This window comes from Pristiophorus japonicus, chromosome 2 (assembly GCF_044704955.1).
Source record: "Pristiophorus japonicus isolate sPriJap1 chromosome 2, sPriJap1.hap1, whole genome shotgun sequence".
Lineage (NCBI taxonomy): Eukaryota > Metazoa > Chordata > Chondrichthyes > Pristiophoridae > Pristiophorus > Pristiophorus japonicus.
Genome location: NC_091978.1, coordinates 150,900,277 through 150,923,752, shown reverse-complemented (window position 1 = coordinate 150,923,752; position 23,476 = coordinate 150,900,277). Strand labels below are relative to the sequence as shown.

The 23,476-nt window shown below is 46.3% G+C and overlaps 1 protein-coding gene across 1 annotated transcript in view; it reads right to left on the bottom strand.

Annotated features, from left to right (window-relative positions):
- The window catches only part of LOC139228968 (cyclic nucleotide-binding domain-containing protein 2-like), a 326,735-nt gene that overhangs the window by 254,511 nt on the left and 48,748 nt on the right, over window positions 1–23,476 (bottom strand). Inside the window, exons 5-6 of the mRNA XM_070860580.1 lie at window positions 4,481–4,569; window positions 1,407–1,560 (exon numbers count right to left, since the gene is read on the bottom strand). Coding sequence (XP_070716681.1) covers window positions 1,407–1,560; window positions 4,481–4,569 — 243 coding nt within the window. The remainder of the gene's footprint in view (window positions 1–1,406; window positions 1,561–4,480; window positions 4,570–23,476) is intronic.

Genomic DNA, 23,476 nt, shown 5'->3' with positions numbered 1-23,476 from the left:
CAAGGCGCTTCACCACAGTGTAACAAGATAAAACAGATAAGTTTGACACTGAGCCACAAAAGAAGAAATTAAGGCAGATGACCAAAAGCTTGGTTAAAGAGATAGGTTTTAAGGAGCATCTTATAGGAGGAAAGAGAGATAGAAAGGCGGTGAGGTTTAAGGAGGGAGTTCCAGAACTTAGGACCCAAACAGCTGAAGGCACGGCCAACGATGGTTGAGCAGTTATAATGTGGGACGTGGCAGAATTTGAGGAGCGCAGACATCTTGTGGGGTTGTGAGGCTGAAAAAGATTACAGAGATAGGGAGGCTGAAAAAGATTACAGAGATATGGAGCAGCAAGGCCATGGAGTGATTTGTAAACAAGGATGAGAATTTTGAAATCGAGGCATTGTTTAATCGGGAGGCAATGTAGGTCAGAAAGCACAGGGGTGATGGGTGATCATGACTTGTGCGAGTTAGGACACAAAATGCAGAGTTTTGGATGAGCTCAAGTTTACGTAATGTAGAATGTGGGACGCCAGCCAGGAGTGAGTTGGAGTAGTCAAGTCTAGAGGCATGAATGAGGGTTTCAGCAGCAGAGGAGTTGAGGCAGTGGCATAGGCAGACAATGTTATGGAGGTGGAAAAAGGCAGTTTTAGTTTTGCCGCGGATATGTGGCTGGAAACTCATTTCAGGGTCAAATATGACACCTAGGTTGTGAACAGTTTTTTTCACCCTCAGATTGATGCTAGGGAGAGGGATGGAGTCAGTGGGTAGGGAACACAGTTTGTGGTGGAAACAAAAGATAATGGTTTCGGTCTTCACAATATTTAATTGGAGAAAATTTCTGCTCATCCAGTTCTGGATGTCGGACAAGCAATCTGACAATTTAGATACCAAGCTGGGGTCGACAGAAGTGGTGGCGAGGTAGAGTTGGGTGTCATCATGTGGAAACTGACTCCGTGTTTTCGGATGATATCGCCAAGGGGCAGCATATAGATGAGAAACAAGAGGGGTCCAAGGACAGATCCTTGGGGGCATTAGAGGTAACGATGTGGGAGTGAGAAGAGAAGCCATTTCAGGACATTTTCTGGCTACGATTAGATAGATAAGAAAGGAACCATGCAAGTGCAGTCCCACCCAGTTGGACAATGGTGGAGAGGCGTTGGAGGAAGATAGAGTGGTCAACTGTGTCAAAGGCTGCAGACAGGTCCAGAAGGACGAGGAGGGATAGTTTACCTTTGTCACACTCACAAAGGATGTCATTTGTGACTTTGATGAGAGCCGTTTTGGTACTGGGAAAACATTGACACAAAAAGTATGACAAAAACATGGCAACATAAAGTCAAGTAGTGCAGACAGAAAGCATGAGCAGACGTAAGATTTTTAATAAGGTATAGATAAGTGCTCAATGCAAAGAATCTTACCCCAAACAAATCACCCTCCTCAATTTCATTCAGAACTTCAGAGAGGTGATTCTGATTTTTTGTACTTGATTTAGCTGCTAGTTTACCAGTGAGTACAAAATAACATGCTTCAGGTGGGTGGCCTTCTCGCACTATTATTGTTTTGGCTTCATATCTAAATAGAATAGAAAGCATATATTGAATACTTCAATTATAAGATTGAGTCTCCAGCCTCTTCCCCTCTGCCATGATAGGAAAAACATAGTCGACATATTCCTATGCCTATAGACACTTAAAGAAACCAACCATTTGACCTGTCTTATGACATCAAATAGGGCCACCGCCTAAAGCCTCAGCAGAACAGGAATCATTCTCAACCCCATCTGATAAAAATAAACTGTGAAGGGGGTTGTTTTTTAAAGAAATTACATGGCGTGTATAACTGGACCATGGTTCTGGCATGAAGTTTTGCCAAAGGCATTAACTTTTTCAGCCTTAACCGTTTTACTACCAACTGCAATAAATCAAGATATTCATGTAAAGGAACTGCCACCCTTGCCACAAAATAAATAGGGGAAGAGGCTCTAGCTTATTTTGTCAAGTTGTATAGTCTTATATCAGCCCAGCCAAAATATAAGGCCCCATTGCCGAGAAATTCCCTATCTTATCGCCATGAGTTCGCGCGCAATCCTGGCCAAAAATGGCAGCCAGCACTCCAACACGCTTCTCTGGTGCGGGACTCGGTTGACCCATTTTGGTGAGGGCCTTAGCGATGCCAATAGCGCTGGCCCTGGACATGCAAATATCAAGAGCGTGACATCAGTCAGCGTGCTTTGCAAAATTCGACCTTTGCGCTGGATTTAGTGCTGGATCCTAAGCTCACTCTGAAAAACGAGTGTGCAAACAAACTGACAGGGATTCTGTCAGCACTACTTAAAGGGACACACACATCTTTCAGGTAAGTTTGCATTTAAGCTTTTGAACTTTTTTTTATTTTATTGAAGTAGTGGCTTGGTGCAATACATGTTAAATGTTTTTAAGGGAGTGCAGGGAGTGCTTTTCGGCACTTACAAGACCTCGGATGGTAAAGGAACGCCCCTCAGGAGACAGAAAATGCTGCAAATACTCAGCAGGTCAGGCAGCATCTGTGGAGAGAGAAACAGTTCACATCTCAGGCCGAGATGCTGCCCGACCTGCTGAATGCTGAAATCATTTTCTGCTTTAATTTCAAATTTCCAGCTTCCACTCGCAGAGGGTAGAAGAAGATGCAGAATAGGAGGGCACAGAAGATGAAGACATAGAAGAGGAAGGTGCAGAAAAGGAAGATGCAGAGAGAAAGAAGCAGAGAAGAAGAAACAGAGAGGAAGAAGCAGTAGAGTAGGATGTTGAAGGATGGATGCAACTCCGGCAGCTTCTTGCATGTAGTATAATGTAGATAAATGTGAGGTTATCCACTTTAGTGGCAAAAACAGGGAGGCAGAATATTATCTGAATGGTGACAGATTAGGAAAAGGGGAGGTGCAACGAGACCTGGGTGTCATGGTACATCAGTCATTGAAAGTTGGCATGCAGGTACAGCAGGCGGTGAAGAAGGCAAATGGCATGTTGGCCTTCATAGCGAGAGGATTTGAGTGTAGGAGCAGGGAGATCTTACTGCAGTTGTACAGGGCCTTGGTAAAGCCACACCTTGAATATTGTATGCAGTTTTGGTCTCCTAATCTGAGGAAAGACATTCTTGCTATTAAGGGAGTACAGCGAAGGTTCACCAGACTGATTCGCGGGATGACAGGACTGACATATGAAGAAAGACTGGATCGACTAGGCTTATATTCACTGGAATTTAGAAGAATGAGAGGGGATCTCATAGAAACATATAAACTTCTGATGGGATTGGACAGGTTAGATGCAGGAAGAATGTTCCCGATGTTGGGGAAGTTCAGAACCAGGGGTCACAGTCTAAGGATAAGAGGTAAGCCATTTAGGATCGAGATGAGGAGAAACTTCTTCACTCAGAGAATTGTGAACCTGTGGAATTCTCTACCGCAGAAAGTTGTTGAGGCCAGTTCGTTAGATATATTCAAAAGGGAGTTAGATGTGACCCTTACGGCTAAAGGGATCAAGGGATATGGAGAGAAAGCAAGAATGGGGTACTGAAGTTGCATGATCAGCCATGGTCATATTGAATGGTGGTGCAGGCTCGAAGGGCCGAATGGCCTACTCCTGCATCTATTTTCTATGTTTCAATGCTTCTATGTCTATGCCAGGTGGAAGGCTGCTGACTTTCAGTGGGGGACTTTGCAAATGGCCTTACTGTTCGACCTTAAGGAGCTGATAGCTGGGAGGGTGAAAATGATTAATGGTGTTTCTTTTTCTTCTTCACTCTGCTCTCCCTCTTGTTCAACTATTGGCTGGGTAGGCTGCATTTCTTGGGTGTGTGAAATGAGGAAGGCACAAGGGTGAAGTTGTGGTGAGGAGAGGGCGGGAAAGCAAGAGGTGCATGCGAGGAGGATAACCTATGAGAATATCAGCTTCTTGTATCCTTTCAGCCCCACCGCTGCCCAAGGACTCAGCCATGCCCTTGCCAAGAATGGCCAGCACCGTCTCCTCCAAAGGGGTGAGGTGAAGCTAGGAATGGAAGGTGTGTCTCGTGTTTAGTACAGATTGTTGGTAGATGAGTGATTGGGTGGAGGGAGTCATGCATTGAGCAGTGTGTGAGGCTAGTGGCGCAGTTGGTAGGAGACGGCTTTTGAAGATACATTCACTGACTTCAGTGATCTGGTCCCACAGCCTACATTGGGCCTCCTGTTGGGACAAACGCCACCAAAACAGCCTTGCACAGTGAGTTTAGCACTGGGCTAATGTTAATTACCCACCAGCACCAATTTACCAGTCCTGCCAGCGCCATCAATTTCAGTTGTTGAGAGCTTCATTGTAGAAGACAAACTGGTCACTTTTCATTCTTGGCTGTTACACCCATATTTAAACTTTGCTCTCACAATTTTATTTTGTGATAACTAAGGAGTAAATACTCCACTAAAGTTGGCAGATAGATTATTAGATAAGTTCTGCGATGTCTCTGTAAGCCTGTCACTTACTGCTGATAGACTGCTGCTTGGCAAACCTCCAATTGCATGATATGGGGCATGACTTGAAATGCTCGATTCTTACGTAGAAGTGATTGTACCTTCAACACAAAAGATATAAAAAATAAATCATATTTTGAATACATAGAGCAATGTTATATTTTCATTGCGCTACCTCATTAACACCATGATATGTGCCATTGATATGATTCATGACATGTTTCATTTTCTTTACCTTCAATTTCTTATCCTGTTCTCTAGCAAAGGTGGTTGATGGGTGACCTACAGCCAAGTTGATTGTAAATAAACCCCTATATGTTAGCAAGTGTGGTCTTTATGAACGTATTTCTGATTTTACTACTGATCTACTGCAGAGTGGCAAAGGTATGGAGTCCTCTAGCATCCTAAGTAGTGACCCTAAAACTTAGCAACCCAGTCAGCCAGTAGCTCAATGGGTAGCATCATTGCCTTTAAGTCAGAAGGTGGTTGTGGGTTCATGTCCCATTCCAGGACTTAAATGCAAAAAATCTAAGCTGCCTCTCCACTGAAATACCGAGGGAATGCTGCATTGTCAGAGGTATCATCTTTCAGATGAAATGTCTGACCTCTCAGGTGGATGTAAAAGATCCTATGGCACTATTTTGAAGAAGAGCAGGAGAGCTATCCCCAGTGTCCTAGCCAATATTTATCCCTCAACCTACATCTGGTCATTGAAACATAGAAAATAGGAGCAATAGTAGGCCATTCGGCCCTTTGCGTCTGCACCACCATTCAACATGATCATGGCTGATCCTCTATCTCAACACCATATTCCTGCTTTTTCCCCATAACCCTTTGATGCCTTTTGTTTCCAGAAATCTATTTCCCTCTTAAATATATTCAGTGACTTGGCCACCACAGCCTTCTGTGGTAGAGAATTCCACAGATTCACCACCCTCTGAGTGAAATATTTCTCCTCATCTCGGTGTTAAATTTCCTACCCCGTATCCTGAGACTGTGACCTCTGGTTCTGGACTTCCCACCAGGATAAACATCCTCCCCGCATCCAGTCTATCCAACCCAGTCAGAATTTTATACGTTTCAATGAGATCCCCTCTCATTCTTCTAAACCCCAGTGAATACAGGCCTAGTCACTCCAATCTCTCCTCATATGACAGGCCTGCCATCCCAGAAATCAGTCTGGTGAACCTTCGCTGCACTCCCTCTATGGCAAGTATATCCTTTCTTAGGTAAGGAGACCAAAACTGCACACAATACTCCAGGTGTGGTCTCACCCAGACCCTGTATAACTGTAATAAGACATCCTTGCTCCTATACTCAAATCCTCTTGCAATGAAGGCCAACATACCATTTGCCTTCCTAACTGCTTGCTGCACCTGCGTGTTTGCTTTCAATGACTGGTGTACATTTTTGCTCGTGGGATCTTTCTGTGGGCAAATTAGCTGTTGCATTTCCTTACATTATAATAGTTACTACATTTGAAAAGTACTTTATTGGATGTGAAGCGGTTTTGGACGCCATGAGGGTTTGAAAGACAATATATAAATGCAAGTTCTTTCTTTTCTTTTATTGGATCAATGTGCACTTCCCAATGTCTCAATGAGACATTAAACCGAGGTCCCCATCTGTCCTCTTAGATGGACGTAAGAGAGTCTATGGCACTTGAAGAAGAGCAAGGGAGTTCCCCCGGAGTTCTAGCTAACATTTATCCCTCAACCAACATCACTAAAGCAGATTATCTGGCCATTATCTCATTGCTGTTTGTGGGATCTTGCTGTGTGAAAATTGGCTGCTGCAGTTCCTACATTACAACAGTGACTACACTTCAAAAAGTACTTTATTGGATGTAAATATAAAGACAAGTGTTTCTTTTCTTTCTTTCAGATTTATCTTTGGCTTACCCTTTTCCACTTTATTCTGATGCATTATTTCTTCCCCAGCTTCTTTTGTTGCGAATGCTTTGCGCAGATATAGTGCCTTTAGTTTTAACTTTTTTCTATATTTCCCTGATGTCACCTTAGTCACTAATTCCCTATTACCTTGTTAAACTCTCTATCCCTTCCTGACCCACTCTGCTAATGTTTACCCAAATCGCTACTCTCTGCTACATCCTTAGCTGTTATATAAATGCAAGTCTTTCTTTTCTTTCTTTCAAATGTATCTTTTGCTCGCTCGTTTCCATTTTATTGGGATGCACTATTTGCTCCCCAGCTTCTTCTGCATTTATCCTCATGAGCCTACTACCCGTCAGGAGACCAGTAACAACAACAACATGCATTTATATAGCACCTTTAATGTAGGAAAACCTCTCAAGGCGCTTCACAGGAGCATAATCATACTAAGAAAGAGATGTTTTGAAGAGGGTTTTAAAAGAGGAGAGAGAGGAAGATGCAGAGAGGTTTAGGGATGGAATTCTTGGGCATAGGGCCTAGACAGCTGAAAGTATGGATGCCAATGGTGGGGCAAAAGGAGTGGGGGATACGCAAGAGGCCAGAGTTGAAGGAATGCAGAGTTCTCGGAGGGTTATAGGCTGGAGCAAGGTACAACGATAAGGAAGGGCAAGGTCATGGAGAGATTTGAATATGAGGCTGAGAATTTTAAATTGGAAGCGTTGATAGACTGGAGGTCAATGTCGGTCGACAAGAGCAGGAATGATAGGCGAAGGGGACTTGGTGCAGGATCATCATCATCATAGGCAGTCCCTCGAAATCGAGGAAGACTTGCTTCCACTCTAAAAGTGAGTTCACAGGTGACTGAACAGTACAATACGGGAATCACAGTCTCTGTCACAGGTGCAACAGACAGTCGTTGGAGGAAAGGGTGGGTGGGGAGTCTGATTTGCCACACACTCCTTTCGCTGCCTGCGCTTGTTTTTTGTATGCACTCGGCGACGAGACTCGAGGTGCTCAGCACCCTCCCGGATGCACTTCCTCCACTTAGGGCGGTCTTTGGCCAGGGACTCCCAAGTGGCAGTGGGGATGTTGCACTTTATCAAAGAGGCTTTGAGGGTGTCCTTGAAACATTTCCTCTGCCTACCTGGGGCTCGCTTGCCATGTAGGAGTTCCGAGTAGAGCGCTTGCTTTGGGAGTCTTGTGTCGGGCATGCAAACAATGTGGCCCGCCCAATGGTGCTGGTTTAGTGTGGTCAGTACTTCGATGCTGGGGATGTTGGCCTGATTGAGAACACTGATATCGGTGCATCTGTCCTCCCAGGGGATTCGCAGGATCTTGCGGAGGCATCATTGGTGGTATTTCTGCAGCGATTTGAGGTGTCTACTGTATATGGTCCATATCTCTGAGCAATACAGGAGGGCGGGTATTACTACAGCCCTGTAGACCATAAGCTTGGTGCCAGATTTGAGGGCCTGATCTTCGAACACTCTCTTCCTCAGGTGACCGAAGGCTGCACTGGTGCACTGGAGGCGGTGTTGAACCTTGTCGTCGATGTCTGCCCTTGCTAATAATAGGCTCCCGAGGTATGGAAAGTGGTCCACGTTGTCCAGGGCCGCGCCATGGATCTTGAAGACTGGGGGACCGTGCTATGTGGCGGGGTCAGGTTGGTGGAGAACATTTGTCTTACGAATGTTTAGTGTAAGGCCCATGCTTTCTTATGCCTCGGTGAAGGTGTTGACGATGACTTCGAGTTCAACCTCTGAATGTGCGCAGACGCAAGCGTCATCCGTGTACTGTAGTTCGACGACAGAGGATGGGACAGTCTTGGATCTAATCTGGAGGCAACAAAGGTTGAACAGATTCCCACTGGTTCTATAGTTTAGTTCCACTCCAGCGGGGAGCTTATTGAGTGTGAGGTGGAGCATTGCAGCGAGGAAGATCGAGAAGAGGATTGGCACAATGATGCAGCCCTGCTTGACCCCGGTCCGGATGTGGATTGGGTCTGTGGTGGATCCGTTGGTCAGGATCTCTCCTTGCATGTCGTCGTGGAGCAGGCACAGGATGGCTACAAACCTTTGGGGGGAGCCGAAACAGAGGAGGACACTGCATAGTCTCTCGCGGTTAACAGTGTCAAAGGCCTTTGTAAGGTCAAAGAAGGCCATGTACAATGGTTGGTGCTGTTCCCTGCATTTCTCTTGCAGTTGTGGCGCCATAAAGATCATGGGCTAGAACCTCCACTTTTTTTGCCTGTTTAACGTCCACTTAACGCCCATTTAACCGCTGACCTATAACGTCCAGATATCGCCCATTTCGGCACAAAATGGAAACTGACGGGCTTTTTTAGGAGACTTATTGCCGAGCGTTATTTTCCCAATGGGCTTAACGCTGAGAAAAAATATTACCACCCGCCCACTTTTTTGGGGCGGAATCAGCAGAATGGGCGAAATCAACGCCCATATTATCGGGCAGCATTATTTTCCTCACGGACTTAACGCCGAGATTCAATAATAACGCCCGGCGACTGTTTTTTGTCGTAAAGAGCATATTTATCCAAACTAGCAGCCATTGAGATCGCCCAACGTCAATTTCACGACCTCACACACATATCGCTCAGAATATCAGCCACTCAAAAAAATGCCCACAAAAAGTGGAACTAACCGGGACGGACGCCAGTGGTGTGACTGGCATTTGTTAAATCCACTCTTACGTGAGGAGCTGATATCGAAAAGATTTTCCTGAAAGAGCGCTAATGTGAGTGACAACGCTGACACACTGCTGTGTGTGTGCAGCTCAGACATCAATAGTGCCCATCACCTTGGTGCCAGTTAAAGTTTACGTTAATTGATGTTAAGTTGTGGTAAGGAAATACCAGTGTGTAACGGTCCATCTATCTGAGACAATGCTCAACAAGGTTATGTTCAACAACAAAAGTTTAATACCAACATTGGTCTGAAATCATAATTACACAGCCAACCCCAGCCCACATCCCACTTTTTCCACCATTGACATACACCACATGGTCAACATGTCCAGCAACACAGAATACAAAGCCAAAGCAGGAGCATGGTCCCCAGCACCCATACATTGCAACAAATTGTATACACCCAGATGGAGATATAACACAGCCATCACTTGCGGACATGCACCTCACTTTCCTTCCCCCCTCTCTTTCTTCTCCCCACCTCTATCCCTTCCCCTCCTCACTCCATGGCGCCTGGCCGAGGAGCTCCTCAGGTGGTACCTCATTGGGGGAGATGAAGACAGTTGCATGGGTACGGGAGCAGGGGGTGCCGAGGGGGCAACATTCTCTGATGCAGAAGCAGGATCTTGGTCCTTGCTCACATCTGCCATTAGCAGTGCTGGTGCGGAATCTAGGAGTGGAGTGCCGCACTCTGGGATCATTGGGAGGCCTGTGGCAGCAGTGTTCCTGGCTATCGCATCCAGGGCCTCCACCATCCGTGGGAACGTATTCGGTCATGGTGGCCAGGTGTCGGGATATGCCCCCGATGCTTCGATGAGCTGGTCATCAATGTCTACAGTCCTCCTGGACAACTGAACCATCTCTCCGCTCTCATGTCGCACTCGTGGAACGGGCCTGCCGTATCCACGAGGCCTTCGCGGGGTCGGCGCCATCCTGGGGATAAATGGGGTGCCCTGTGGAGAGGTGCTTGGGGCTGGCACCTCCAGAGTGGAGGCGGAAATGACCGGAGGGCCAATAGATAGCCTTGGGGTAGAATGGGTTCTGGAGCGAGGCGATGCAGGTTCTTCGAAGTCCGCGCTCTCATCCATCGAAAACAGACCCAGCGGATTGACAGGTGAGAATCGGAGTTCCTCAGCACCAGATGTAGTAGGGTCGTCCGCCGACCCCTGCCCCGTGCCCCCACCTTCTGACCTCCATGGCCTTGCCTGGGTCCACGCTGCTGGCTGAGCTGCAAGACACAAATAAGGTTATTAGAGGAGAAGGGGGTGCTAGGGTGACAAGGTGAGTCCAGCGCTACACGCAGCATATGCACGACAGAAGCACCACCGCTCTCAAAATCATCACAGAAATCACATTTCATGACCATCAACACATTGTGGATTGTAATGATTTTCATTAGTCCAGCATTATTTCTATGACATTTTTAGAAATCATTTATCATATATGATTGTTCGGATATGAGTTGGTGTGGCATCTATTGATTTTACATTATGCAATGGTGTAAGTTTTACTCACATGGCATCACTTCAGGGTCTGCAGTTCCATCCGTGACTGTCCGGGGATGCATCCCCACGAGTGCTGGCACTCGCTCCTCCATGTTAGTGATGTCGCTGGGGACTGGTGGCCCCCCACCCGTTCGCCTCTGCATGGACCTCATCGTCGATAGCTTCTTCTGTGAAAGGTGACAGGACGACATGGCATGATTATTATCATTCTTTGCCTAAAGACGTACACCGTGATCGCAGGCTTTGAGTAAAACATTCCCGGTAAAAGTGAAAGACCTCACATCTGATGATAGTCACTCATGACTGTTACAAATCAAATTATATAAATACATAAGTACATGTAAATCAATGTAATACTTACTCTTGAGGATTCCAGAAGGTCGTTCCATCGTTTGCGGCATTGGTTGCCCTCACGCACCTCGTTGGTCGCCGACAAGACCACCTCTGCTATCTCAGTCCATATCCTCTGGTAGTCCTTTGGGGTGGGCTTCCCACATTTTCCCTTGTCAAATCACCCCAGCGTGACTCAACCTCCTGCAGGAGGGAGGCATTTGCCTCATCCGAGAATCTCCTGGCTTTTTTGCGGCCTCCAATGTGCTCCTCTCCCACCTCACATCTCTCTATAGCATCTGTCTCCATAGAGTGCTGTGATGCCTCCTCCTCTCCCTCCGTTATAGGGAAAATTTGGTCAAATATGTGGCTGGTAATAGCTAATTTTTGTTTGCCTATTTGCTGTGAAGCTCTAAAGCCTCCCTCCTTCCTCCCAAAGCAGCCACACCACACCCAGCCACGCCTTCAGTCCCTCTGCTGTCTCCTCTGCTGCGCATGTCATGGTGACCCTTGACCTCCTGAATCATGGGAATCGAGCGTTACAATGCCATTGCTACGGACAGCCACACTTTACGGCAGAAGGTCAAAAAAGTTTAACGCTACCTCCCATTTGATATCGCTCACGCTAACGCCCATTTTCAAAAATGTAAACTAGGTGTTTTGAAAATGGGCGAGAAGCCGGCGATCTGAAAATGTTTTATTACCGCCCACACCATAAATACGCCCATTTTTGGGCAATACACTCAAAAATTGAGGTTCTAGCCCCATGTCCGTTGTACCCCGTAGTGGACGCTATCCGCACTGTGACTCTGGGAGGAGCACCTCAGCCACAGGGAGAAGACGGTTGAGGAGGTTTCTAGCGATGACTTTCCCAGTGGCCGACAACAGGGAGATTCCTCTGTAGTTGCCGCAGTCGGACTTGTCCCCTTTTTTAAAGATGGTCCAACCACTGCATCTCTGAGATCTCCCGGCCTGCTGTCCTCCTTCCAGATGAGAGAGATGAGGTCATGCATTCAAGTCCAGTTGCACGATAGGATACAGGCAACAGAGTTTAGAATGTCCTGAATTTTAAGGAGAGTGGAGGATGGGAAGTCAGCCAGGATAGCATTGGAATAGTTGACCCTGGACAAAGGCATGGATGAAGGTTTTAGCAGCAGATGGACTGAAACAGGGTGGAGACGGAAGATGTTATAGTGGTGAAAGTTGGTGGTCTTTTTGATGGAGAGGTTATGGGGTCGGAAGCTCAGCTCAGGGTGCCATGTTTGCGACAGTCCAGTGCAGTCTGACAGTGGCCTTGGGAGGGGGATGGAATAGGTGACGAGGGAACAGAATTTGTGGCAGGGGATGAAGACAATGGCTTCCGTCTTCACAATGTTTAATTGGAGGAAATTGCAGCTCAAGAACAGAATATCTAGTGCCCAACCATAGGCAATGAATCTCACTCTTTCCCCTCAGCACCGTAACCCCTCCCACACATCCCCTGCACCCCACCACCCCCGCGATGTCAGATTTTCCTCACCCCCATCCCCACAGCGATGTACCATTCTTCCCCCGTGATATCCCATTCAATCCCGCGATGACCCATTCACTGTGCCCTCGCATTGTCCCATTCACCGCCCTCCCGCGATGTCCCATTCAAAGTTTCAGTGTTTGTCTTATTAAATTCTTGCACAAACCACTTGCCTTCCTTTCACACCTTCTGCCTCATTATCTTTCTCCTGAATAGACTTTCTAGTATAGTTGGGTCAAATCCTTTATTCCAAAAATAGCTCCCTCTGTCATATTCTTATTGTTACCTACAAAGCACAAACCTTTGGCTTAATGGTAGCATTCCCACCTCTGAGTCAGAAGGTGCAGGGTTTGAACCCAACTCCAGAGACCAGAGCTCCAGCTTTGAATTCTGGGTTGACATCCAGCAAGATGCTCGCATCAAGTGCGTGCATCCAAACCCCTCATGGTATGTGTAATGGGTTATGGGAGCCCATAAAATCTTCCTGCTATATAGCACTAACCACCCTGTTGGCTGGTATCAATATGGTTATGGGCATGGAAGGCGCATTCATGCCAGACTGTTAATCAGCCTGCGAATCCTTCCACTACTTAACACTATTCTACAATGAAAGAGTGTGAACATACGGACGCAACTACTACTTCCTACAACCTTAAATGTGGCCTCACAGAATGGTGTAAATGTGAACATGGACATTTTTAAATCTAGCACCTGCCATCCAACGTGCTAATTTGACACCATTTAGTGTTAATAACTCCATAAATAAATAAATATGTGTTTGTCTAGAAGCTGCAACTCATGTTTCTCCCTCAGAATGATTTTCTTCATCTCGGCATACGAGAAATCTCCAATCCTTATTTGGGTCTGAATTATGCTTTATCCATGGATGCGGGTAATGTATTGGCATGGATTGAAAATTGGTTAACTGACAGGAAACAGAAAGTGGGAATAATTGGGTCTTTTTCGGGGTGGAGAGCAGTGACTAGTGGGGTACCACAGGGATCAGTGCTTGGGCCCCAGCTATTCATAATACATATAAATGATTTGGATGAGGGAGTTAGATGAAGTCCTTACTACTCGGGGGATCAAGGGGTATGGTGAGAAAGCAGGAAGGGGGTACTGAAGTTTCATGTTCAGCCATGAACTCATTGAATGGCGGTGCAGGCTAGAAGGGCTGAATGGCCTGCTCCTGCACCTATTTTCTATGTTTCTATGTTTCTATGTAATGTCCCAGAAAGTCCGACGTCCCGGGTCCGTGCGAAGTTTCTACAGACCCGGGAAGGCATCGGAAAAGACGGTTTTCAGCACGCAATGCGCATGCACTGAAAACCAGCTTTTCTGATCTGTCATGCTGGAGCTTGACAGATGATCCGCAGATCGGGAGTGAGGACATTTGTACGGGCAAAATTGCGGTATTTACCCATGTCTTGCTTGGCAAATGTCCTCAAAACTCTAGCGCCTGATAGAAGCAGGCACATAGCCTATTTTTACAGGTGTAACAGTTTAAAAACCTTTCAAAAACATGATTGAAATAAAATAAAAAAAAACATATTTATGTTAAAACCCTGCCCACTCAGGTAATGTTATTTTAAACCGCAACCCAAACTTTTTTTTTAAATCGGCACATTTTCTTTCTTTAAAAAACATGTATAACAACTTTAATTTCTATTATTGTATTGTGTGAGGTGTTTTTAAAATATTTTATGTAGTGTTTGTGCGTTTTGGGGTTTTTCTCATTCATAGTAATAGGAGATTCGTAACTTACGAATCTCCTATTACTATGAATGAGAAAATACTTACCTGTGATTGGGTGTTCAGGCCCATGTGACTCCTGCGGACGTCCCGATGTGAAAGCACTGTGAGGCGCAGTCACGAGAGGCCTCTAAACCGGGATCTCCAGCAGGTCTCGCAGCTTAAGGTAATTGCGCATTTTATTTCTATTCTACAGTGCTTTGCCCGCAGGAAATCCTCGAGAGAATTTCTGGGCCATTATTTCCAAGTTTGCTGACGACACAAAACTAGGTGAGATGGTGAGTTGTGAGGAGGATGCAAAGACACTGCAAGACGATTTAGATAGGTTGAGTGAGTGGGCAACCACATGGCAGATGCAGTATAACGTGGATAAATGTGAAGTTATCCACTTTGGTAGGAAAAACATAAGGACAAAGTATTATTTAAATGGTGATGGCATCGGAAGTGTCGATGTACAGAGGGACCTGGGTGTCCTTGTACACCAGTCATTGAAAGCAAACATGCAGGTGCAGCATGCAGTTAGGAAGCCAAATGGTATGTTGGCCTTCATTGCAAGAGGATTTGAGTACAGGAACAAGGATGTCTTACTACAGTTATACAGGGCCTTGGTGAGATGGCACCTGGAGTATTGTGTGCAGTTTTGGTTTCCTTACCTAAGAAAGGATATACTTGCCATAGAGGGAGTGCAGCAAAGGTTCACCAGACTGATTCCTGGGATGGCAGGACTGTCATATGAGGCGAGATTGGGGTGATTAGGATTGTATTCACTACAGTTGAGAAGAATGAGAGGGGATCTCATTGAAACGTATAAAATTCTGACTGGGTTGGATAGACTGGATGCGGGGAGGTTGTTTACCCTGGCTGGGAAGTCTAGAACAAGGGGTCACAGTCTCAGGATACGGGGTCGGAAATTTAGGACCGAGATGAGGAGAATTTTTTTCACTCAGAGGGTGGCGAACCTGTGGAATTCTCTACCACAGAAGGCTGTGGTGGCCAAGTCACTGAATATATTTAAGAGAGAGATTGATAGATTTCTAGAAACAAAAGACATCAAGGGGTATGGGGAAAAAGTGGGGATATGGTGTTGAGATAGAGGATCAGCCATGATCATAGTGAATGGTGGTGCAGACTCAAAGGGCCAAATGGCCGACTACTGTTACTATTTTCTATGTTTCTATGTTTCTATGTGCTAGAACCTCCACTTTTGAGCGTATCGCCCAAAAATGGGCATTATTTCCGACGTGGGCGGTGAAAAAAGGTTTTCAGATCACCGGCTTCTCGCCCATTCTCAAAACACCTAGTTTACATTTTTGAAAATGGGCGTTACCGTGAGCGATATCAAATGGGCGGCAGCATAAAATTTTTTTGACCTTCTGCCGTAAAGTGCGGTCATCCTTAGCAACGGCATGGCAACGCTCGATTCCCGCGATTCAGGAGGTCAAGCGTCACCATGACATGCGCAGAAGAGTAGACAGAGAGAGGGAGTTCAGAGGGACTGAAAGCATGGCTGGGTGTAGTGTGGCTGCTTTGGGAGGAAGGAGGGAAACTTTAGAGCTTCACAGCAAGTAGGCAAACAAAAAGTAGCTGTTAACAGCCATATATTTGTCCGAATTTGCCCTATAATGGAGGGAGAGGAGGAGGCATCACATCACACTGTGGAGACTGACGCTGGAGAGAGCAGTGAGGTGGGAGAGGAGCACATTGGAGACCGCAAAAGAGCCAGGAGGTTCTCGGACAAGGCAAATGCCTCCCTCCTACAGGAGGTCGAGTCACGCTGGGCTGATTTGACACAGGGAGGACGTGGGAAGCCCACCCCAAAGGCCTACCAGAGGATATGGACCGAGATAGCAGAGGTGGTCTCGTCAGCGACCAACGAGGTGCCTGAGGCCAACCAGTGCCGCAAACGATGGAACGACCTTGTTGGCTCCACAAGATTAAGAATTACATTGATTTACATACACTTATGTTTTTATATAATTTGATTTGTAACAGTCATGAGTGACTATCAGCAGATGTGAGATCTTACACTTTTACTGGGCATGTTTTACTCAAAGCCTGCGGTTACGGTGTACGTCTTTAGGTAAAGGATGATAATAATCATAATAATCATGATTACATCTGTCGGTTAAATGTTGTATCAGTGTCTGTGACAGTACCTAGCAATGATATCACACAATGATCTCATGCCATGTCGTCCTGTCAGCTTTTAAAGAAGAAGCTATCGAAGATGAGGTCCATGCAGAGGCGAACTACTACTGTTGGTGGTCTGTACACAACTCCCACGAGCGCTTTCTGCCCTTTGGAATTCTGCAGCTCCACCCATACCTGTTCCACATCATCCAGGCTAATGTCCCTACTTACTATTGCATTAATTTCCTCTTTAACCAGCAACGCCACCCCACCTCCTTTTTCTTTCTAAACTAATGTGGCAGGGGGATGGGAACCTATGCAGGGAGACAGAGGGAAATAAAATGGAGTCAAAAGCAAAAGATAGAAAGGAGAATAATAAAAGTGGAGGGCAGAGAATCCAAAGGCAAAAAACAAAAAGGGCCACATTACAGCAAAATTCTAAAGGGGCAAAATGTGTTAAAAAGACAAGCCTGAAGGCTCTGTCCCTTAATGAGAGGAGTATTCGGAATAAGGTGGATGAATTAACTGCGCAGATAGCAGTTAACTGGTATGATATAATTGGCATCACGGAGACATGGCTCCTAAATGCTGAATACCCTTAGATGTTGAGTTCACAGCCTTAGTCATCTTGGAGCCGCTGCTGACTCTTCGGGCGGGGCCCGCCCCCAGTGAGAGGCCGGGCGGGTGGACCCCGCCGACGACAACGACGACGCCAGCTGCCAGGAGTTCTTCGGGCGGGGCATGCCCCAGCGAGAGGCCGGGCAGGCGGGCAGGCCCCGCCACCGAGGTAAGATGCGCAGTCCACTCGGCCGGGGATAGGGGCGATGTCCCTTTGGCCTGGGATAGGGTCGTCGCCATGGAGACAGGACGCCGGCAGCTACTGTGCATGCGTGCAGCTGCCGGCACTGATTTCAGCGCAGGGCTGTAGCTCCGCCCCCAGCAGCTCCTGCTGCGCAGCGCCGAGGTGGAATTGGGCCTACAGCTATCTGAGAATCGCGAGGTAAGTATTCGGCGCAATTTTTGTTCTATAAATTAGGCGGGCCTCTCCGATGTGCGCCGTTCTAGCGGGCGGCCAAAACTTGACCCCATAATCTTATATGTTTCAATAAGATCACCTCTCATTCTTCTGAATTCCAATGAGTAGAGGCCCAACCTACTCAACCTTTCCTCATAAGTCAACCCCCTCATCTCCGGAATCAACCGAGTGAACCTTCTCTGAACTGCCTCCAAAGCAAATATATCCTTTCTTAAATATAGAAACCAAAACTGTACGCAGTATTCCAGGTGTGGCCTCACCAATACCTTATATAGCTGTAGCAAGACTTCCCTGCTTTTATACTCCATCCCCTTTGCAATAAATTTTTAAGCGATAAGGGAATAAAGGGTTATGGGGTGCAGGCAGAGAAGTGGAGCTGGGTCCATGATCAGATCAGCCATGATCTTATTAAATGGTGGCGCAGGCTCGAGGGGCCAGGTGGCCTTCTCCTGCTCTTATTTCGTATGTTTTGTGCAGCATCAGGTAGTTGAAGAGAAGGTTGGTGGTGAGGTTGTTTGTGGTGTTAATGTTGTCTGATTCTGAGGACCAGGATGAAACAGTATAAATGGCATCCATGTTGATGTAATAGATGGCAGGTCAAGTAGAGATGACAGAAGCAATCTGTCAATGGCATGAGAGGTTGTTCCAATGTGGTGACAATGGATTCTGACTTTGCTGGAAATACTTGCAACATCTAGAAAGCTAAATCTGTGCTGATAATGCACTCGCCAACAGCATCTGCTTTAGGAAAGTGACCAGCTGTCAGGTGGGAGTTTTAATTGTTCGTTTCATGCTGTGACTAAATATTTTGTATCGGTCTTCATGGTAGAAGACACTAAAAGCATCCCAATAATTGATAATCAAGGGGCTATTGGGAGGGAAGAACATAAAATAATCATTATCATTAGAGAAAAAGTACCAGGCAAACTAATGGGACGAAAGGTGGACAAGTCCCCTGGACCTGATGGCCTGCATCATAGGGTCTTAAAAGAAGTGGCTGCAGAGATAGTGGATGCACTGGTTGTAATCTACCAAAATTCCCTGGACTCTGGAGAAGTTCCAGCAGATTGGAAAACTGCAAATATAACTCCCCTATTTAAGAAAGGAGGGGGACAGAAAGCACGAAACTATAGACCAGTTAGCCTAACAGCTGTCATTGGGAAAATGCTGGAGTCCATTATAAAGGAAGTAGCAGCAGGACATTTAGAAAATCATAATGCAATCAAGCAGAGTTAGCATGGTTTTGTGAAAGGGAAATCATGTTTGACAATAAAGGGGAACCAGTCGATGTCGTGTATTTGGATTTTGTGCATTCGATAAGGTGCCACATAAAAGGTTACTGCACAAGGGTTGGGGGTTATATATTAGCATGGATAGAGGATTGGCAAACTAACAACAAACAGACAGTTGGGATAAATGGGTCATTTTCAGGTTGGTCAACTAACTAGTGGGGAGCCACAGGGATCAGTGCTGTGGCCTCAACAATTTACAATCTATATTAATGACTCGGATGAAGGGACCAAGTGTAATATTGCCAAATTTGCTGATGATACAAAGATAGACGGGAAAGCAAGTTGTCAGGAGGACACAAAGAATCTGCAAAGGGATATAGATAGATTAAGTGAATGGGCAAAAAATTTGGCAGGTGGAGTATAATATGGGAAAAAGTGAGGTTATCCACTTTGGTAGGAAAAATAAAAAAGCAAATTATTATTTAAATGGGGAGATATCACAAAATGCTGAGGTACAGAGGGATTCTGGAGGTCCTTGTTCATGAAACACAAAAAGTTAGCACACAGGTACAGCAAGTAATTAGGAAGGCAAATGGAATGTTGGCCTTTATTGCAAGGGAGATAGAGTATAAAAGTAGGGAAGTCCTGCTACAAGTGTACACCTGGAGTACTGCGTACAATTTTGGCCTCCTTGTTTAAAGAAGAATATATTTGCATTGGAGGCTGTTCAGAGAAGGTTCATGAGGTTGATTCCTGAGATGAAGAGGTTTCCTTATGAAAAAAGGTTGAGCAGGTTGGGCCTATACTCATTGAAGTTTAGAAGAATGAGAGGTGATCTTATTGAAATGTATGAGATTCTGGGGGGGCTTGACAGGGTAGATGCAGAGAGGATATTTCCCCTCATAGGGGAACCTGGTACTAAGGGGCTTAGTTTCAGAATAAGGGGTCGCCCATTTAAAACTGAAATGAGGAGGAATTTCTTCTCTCAGAGGGTCATGAACCTTTGGAATTCTCTACCCCAGAGAACGGTGGAGGCTGTGTCATTGAACATGAATAAGGTGGTGATAGATTTTTGAATGATAAGGGAGTGAAGGGTTATGGGGAGCAGGCAGGGAAGTCGAATTGAGGCCAAGATCAGATCAGCCATGATCTTATTGAATGGCGGAGCAGGCTCGAGGGGCCAAATGGCCTACTCCTGCTTTTATTTCTTATGTTCTTATGTTCTTATGAGCTGGATCAATGGCCACTCAACTTTCGCTCAGGTTCAAAGACGTGGTTCCCGAATTGCATGATTCCTGTGCTCATCCAGGGAAATTTGAAAGTAAGGGTTAAAAAGACACTAAAGGGTCTGACAAGTACCTCATTATGATCTCAACTGCCTCAGCCACCTCTGCTGTTTGGGTCGCTGCCGCACTGTGAATGACGCGTGGGGGCGGGATGACGGCAGGTTCCTGACCCACGCTAAAGTTTTTCAAATTTCACTCCTTACCTGCCTCCAATCGCACCTGCACGGATGCCGGAAAATTCCAGCCAATGTTAGTACTTTGTTAGTTTTGATCAAAGGTCATCGACCTGAAATGTTTACTCGGGCTGGAAATTGCAGTCAGGGTCTTCCTGCAGACGAATGTCTCCGAACGTCAAAGTAAACTCTGCACCTAACTGGTGCCTCTGTACCTTCGAACACTCATGCTCCTGTGCCTACATCCTGCGTAAAGGCCCACATATTCCAGGGACGCATGCGGTTCGCAAGCATCCCTGCGATTGCATGGGCCAGCCCAACCAATCACTAAGGGGGATTCCTATTATGCCTATTGGGATTCAATTTACGTACAGAATCCTCATAATAGGTGTTATGTATGAATAAAGAGTCTGACTGGATACTGTGAGCTCAAAGTAAAGTGTGACCATAGCCTTTTATTTGCAGGTTTCCAGAGTGCCTCTCCAGCCTATGAGGCCTCCTTAAGTACCTGTGCTCCCAAGGGATTGTGGAATCCCTTGGGACTCCAGGGGCTGAGCCCTCTGGTGGCTGTACAAGGTATATACAAGTTTACATATATAACAACACTCCCGTGCAAAGTCAACAGTGTAACTATTTACAATGTGAGTCGATCTGGGGACTTTCTTTCCCTGGTTGATCGATCGTCCCGGTGCAAATGCTGGTTTTGGTGAATCATTTGTTGGACCCTCGCTGGGCTGCTGTGCAGCTGGCCTTGCTGGGCAGCCTGGTGTGGTGTGTCCTGCTGGACTGCCGCGGATGGTGGGTTCTGCTTTGTGGCCAACCGCGGTGTCGGTTGCCACTGGTGTGTATGTTGGGGGGTCAAAGAAGTTAGGGTCCAAAGTGGGTTGCTCAGGATAGTCCGTGAATCTGAGTTTGATTTGGTCCAAGTGTTTCCGGTGAATGAGTCCATTTGAAAGTTTGACCCGAAACACCCTGCTCCCCTCTTTGGCCACAATAGTGCCAGGAAGCCACTTGGGACCTTGTCCATAATTCAATACAAATACAGGATCATTGATTTCAATTTTGTGTGACACATTTGCGCGATCATGATATGTACTTGGTTGAAGCTGCCTGCTCTCTACATGTTCATGTAGATCAGGGTGAACTAACGAGAGCCTTGTCTTAAGTGCCCTTTTCATGAGCAGTTCAGCAGGTGGAATTCCAGTGAGCAAGTGGGGTCTCGTGCGGTAGCTAAGCAGGACTCAGGATAGGTGAGTCTGCAGTGAGCCTCCAGTTACCCTCTTCAAGCCCTGCTTAATAGTTTGCACTGCTCTCTCTGCTTGACTATTGGATGCTGGTTTGAACGGGACAGAAGTAACTTGTTTGTTCCCGTTACGGGTCATGAACTCTTTGAACTCGGCACTGGTAAAACCTGGCCCGTTGTCACTCACAAGAACATCAGGTAGTCCGTGCGTGGCAAATATGGCCCACAGGCTTTCAGTGGTGGCAGTGGACTTGCTCGCCGACATTATCTCACATTCAATCCATTTGGAGTACACATCTACAACCACAAGGAACATTTTACCCAAAAACGGGCCTGCATAGTCGACATGGACCCTGGAGCACGGTTTGGAGGGCCAAGACCATAAACTTAGTGGCCTTTTTGGGTGCATTGCTTAACTGCAAGCATGTGTTACATCTGTGAACGCAGGACTCTAAGTCCGCATCGATACTGGACCACCACACGTGGGATCTGGCTATCGCTTTCATCATTACGATGCCTGGGTGAGTACTGTGAACGTCACTGATGAAAGTGTCTCTGCCCTTCTTGGGGACCAGTAGCCGATTGCCCCACAGAAGGCAGTCTGCCTGTACAGACATTTCACCTTTGCACCGCTAGTACAGCTTTATCTCTCCCTGCATTTCCACTTGGACACTGGACCAGCTTCCATGAAGCACACCATTTTTTACTAGGGATAGTAAGGGGTCCTGGATCGCCTGGTTCGAATCTGTCGGGTTGTGACGGGTGATTGCTCACTCTCGAATGCTTCCATAACCATGACTAAATGTGCGGGCTGCGCCATTTCCACCCCCGTGCTGGGCAATGGCAGCCTACTGAGAGTATTCGCACAGTTTTCTGTGCCTGGCCTGTGGTGGATGGCGCAGTTGTATGCAGACAACGTGAGCGCCCATCTCTGGATGCGGGCCGATGCATTCGTATTTATCCCCTTAGCCCCTTACATCAGTGGTGGGGAAAATGTTGGAATCAATTATTAAAGATGAAATAGTAGCGCATTTGGAAAGCAGTGACAGGATCGGTCCAAGTCAGCGTGGATTTAATAAAGGGAAATCATGCTTGACAAATCTTCTGGAATTTTTTGAGGATGTAACTAATAGAGTAGACAAGGGAGAACCAGTGGATGTGGTGTATTTGGACTTTCAAAAGGCTTTTGACAAGGTCCCACACAAGAGATTGGTGTGGAAAATCAAAGCACATGGTATTGGGGGTAATGTACTGATGTGGATGGAGAACGGGTTGGCAGACAGTCGGGATAAACGGGTCCTTTTCAGAATGGAAGGCAGTGACTAGTGGAGTACCACAGAGCTCAGTGCTGGGACACCATCTATTTACAATATACATTAATGATTTAGATGAAGGAATAGAGTGTAATATATCCAAGTTTGCAGATGACACTAAACTGGGTGGCGGTGTGAGCTGTGAGGAGGATGCTAAAAGGCTGCAGGGTGACTTGGACAGGTTAGGTGAGTGGGAAATGAATGGCAGATGCAGTATAATGTGGATAAATGTGAGGTTATCCACTTTGGGGGCAAAAACACAAAGGCAGATTATTATCTGAATGGTGACAGATCAGAAAAAGGGGAGGTGCAACGAGACCTGGGTGTCATGGTACATCAGTCATTGAAAGCTGGCATGCAGGTACAGCAGGCGGTGAAGAAGACAAATGGTAGGTTGGCCTTCATAGCTAGGGTATTTGAGTATAGGGGCAGTGAGGTCTTACTGCAGTTGTACAGGGCCTTAGTGAGGCCTCACCTGGAATATTGTGTTCAGCTTTGGTCTCCTAATCTGAGGAAGGACGTTCTTGCTATTGAGGGAGAGCAGCGAAGATTCACCAGACTGATTCCTGGGATGGCGGGACTGGCATATGAGGAGAGACTGGATCAACTAGGCTTGTATACACTGGGGTTTAGAAGGATGAGAGGGGATCTCAAAGAAACATATAAGATTCTGACGGGACTGGACAGGTTGGATGCGGGAAGAATGTTCCCGATGATGGGGAAGTCCAGAACCAGGGACACAGTTTTAGGATAAGGGGTAGGCCATTTAAGACTGAGATGAGGAGAAACTTCTTCACTCAGAGAATTGTTAACCTGTGGAATTCACTACCGCAGAGAGTTGTTGATGCCAGTTCATTGGATATATTCAAGAGGGAGTTAGATATGGCCCTTACGGCTAAAGGGAT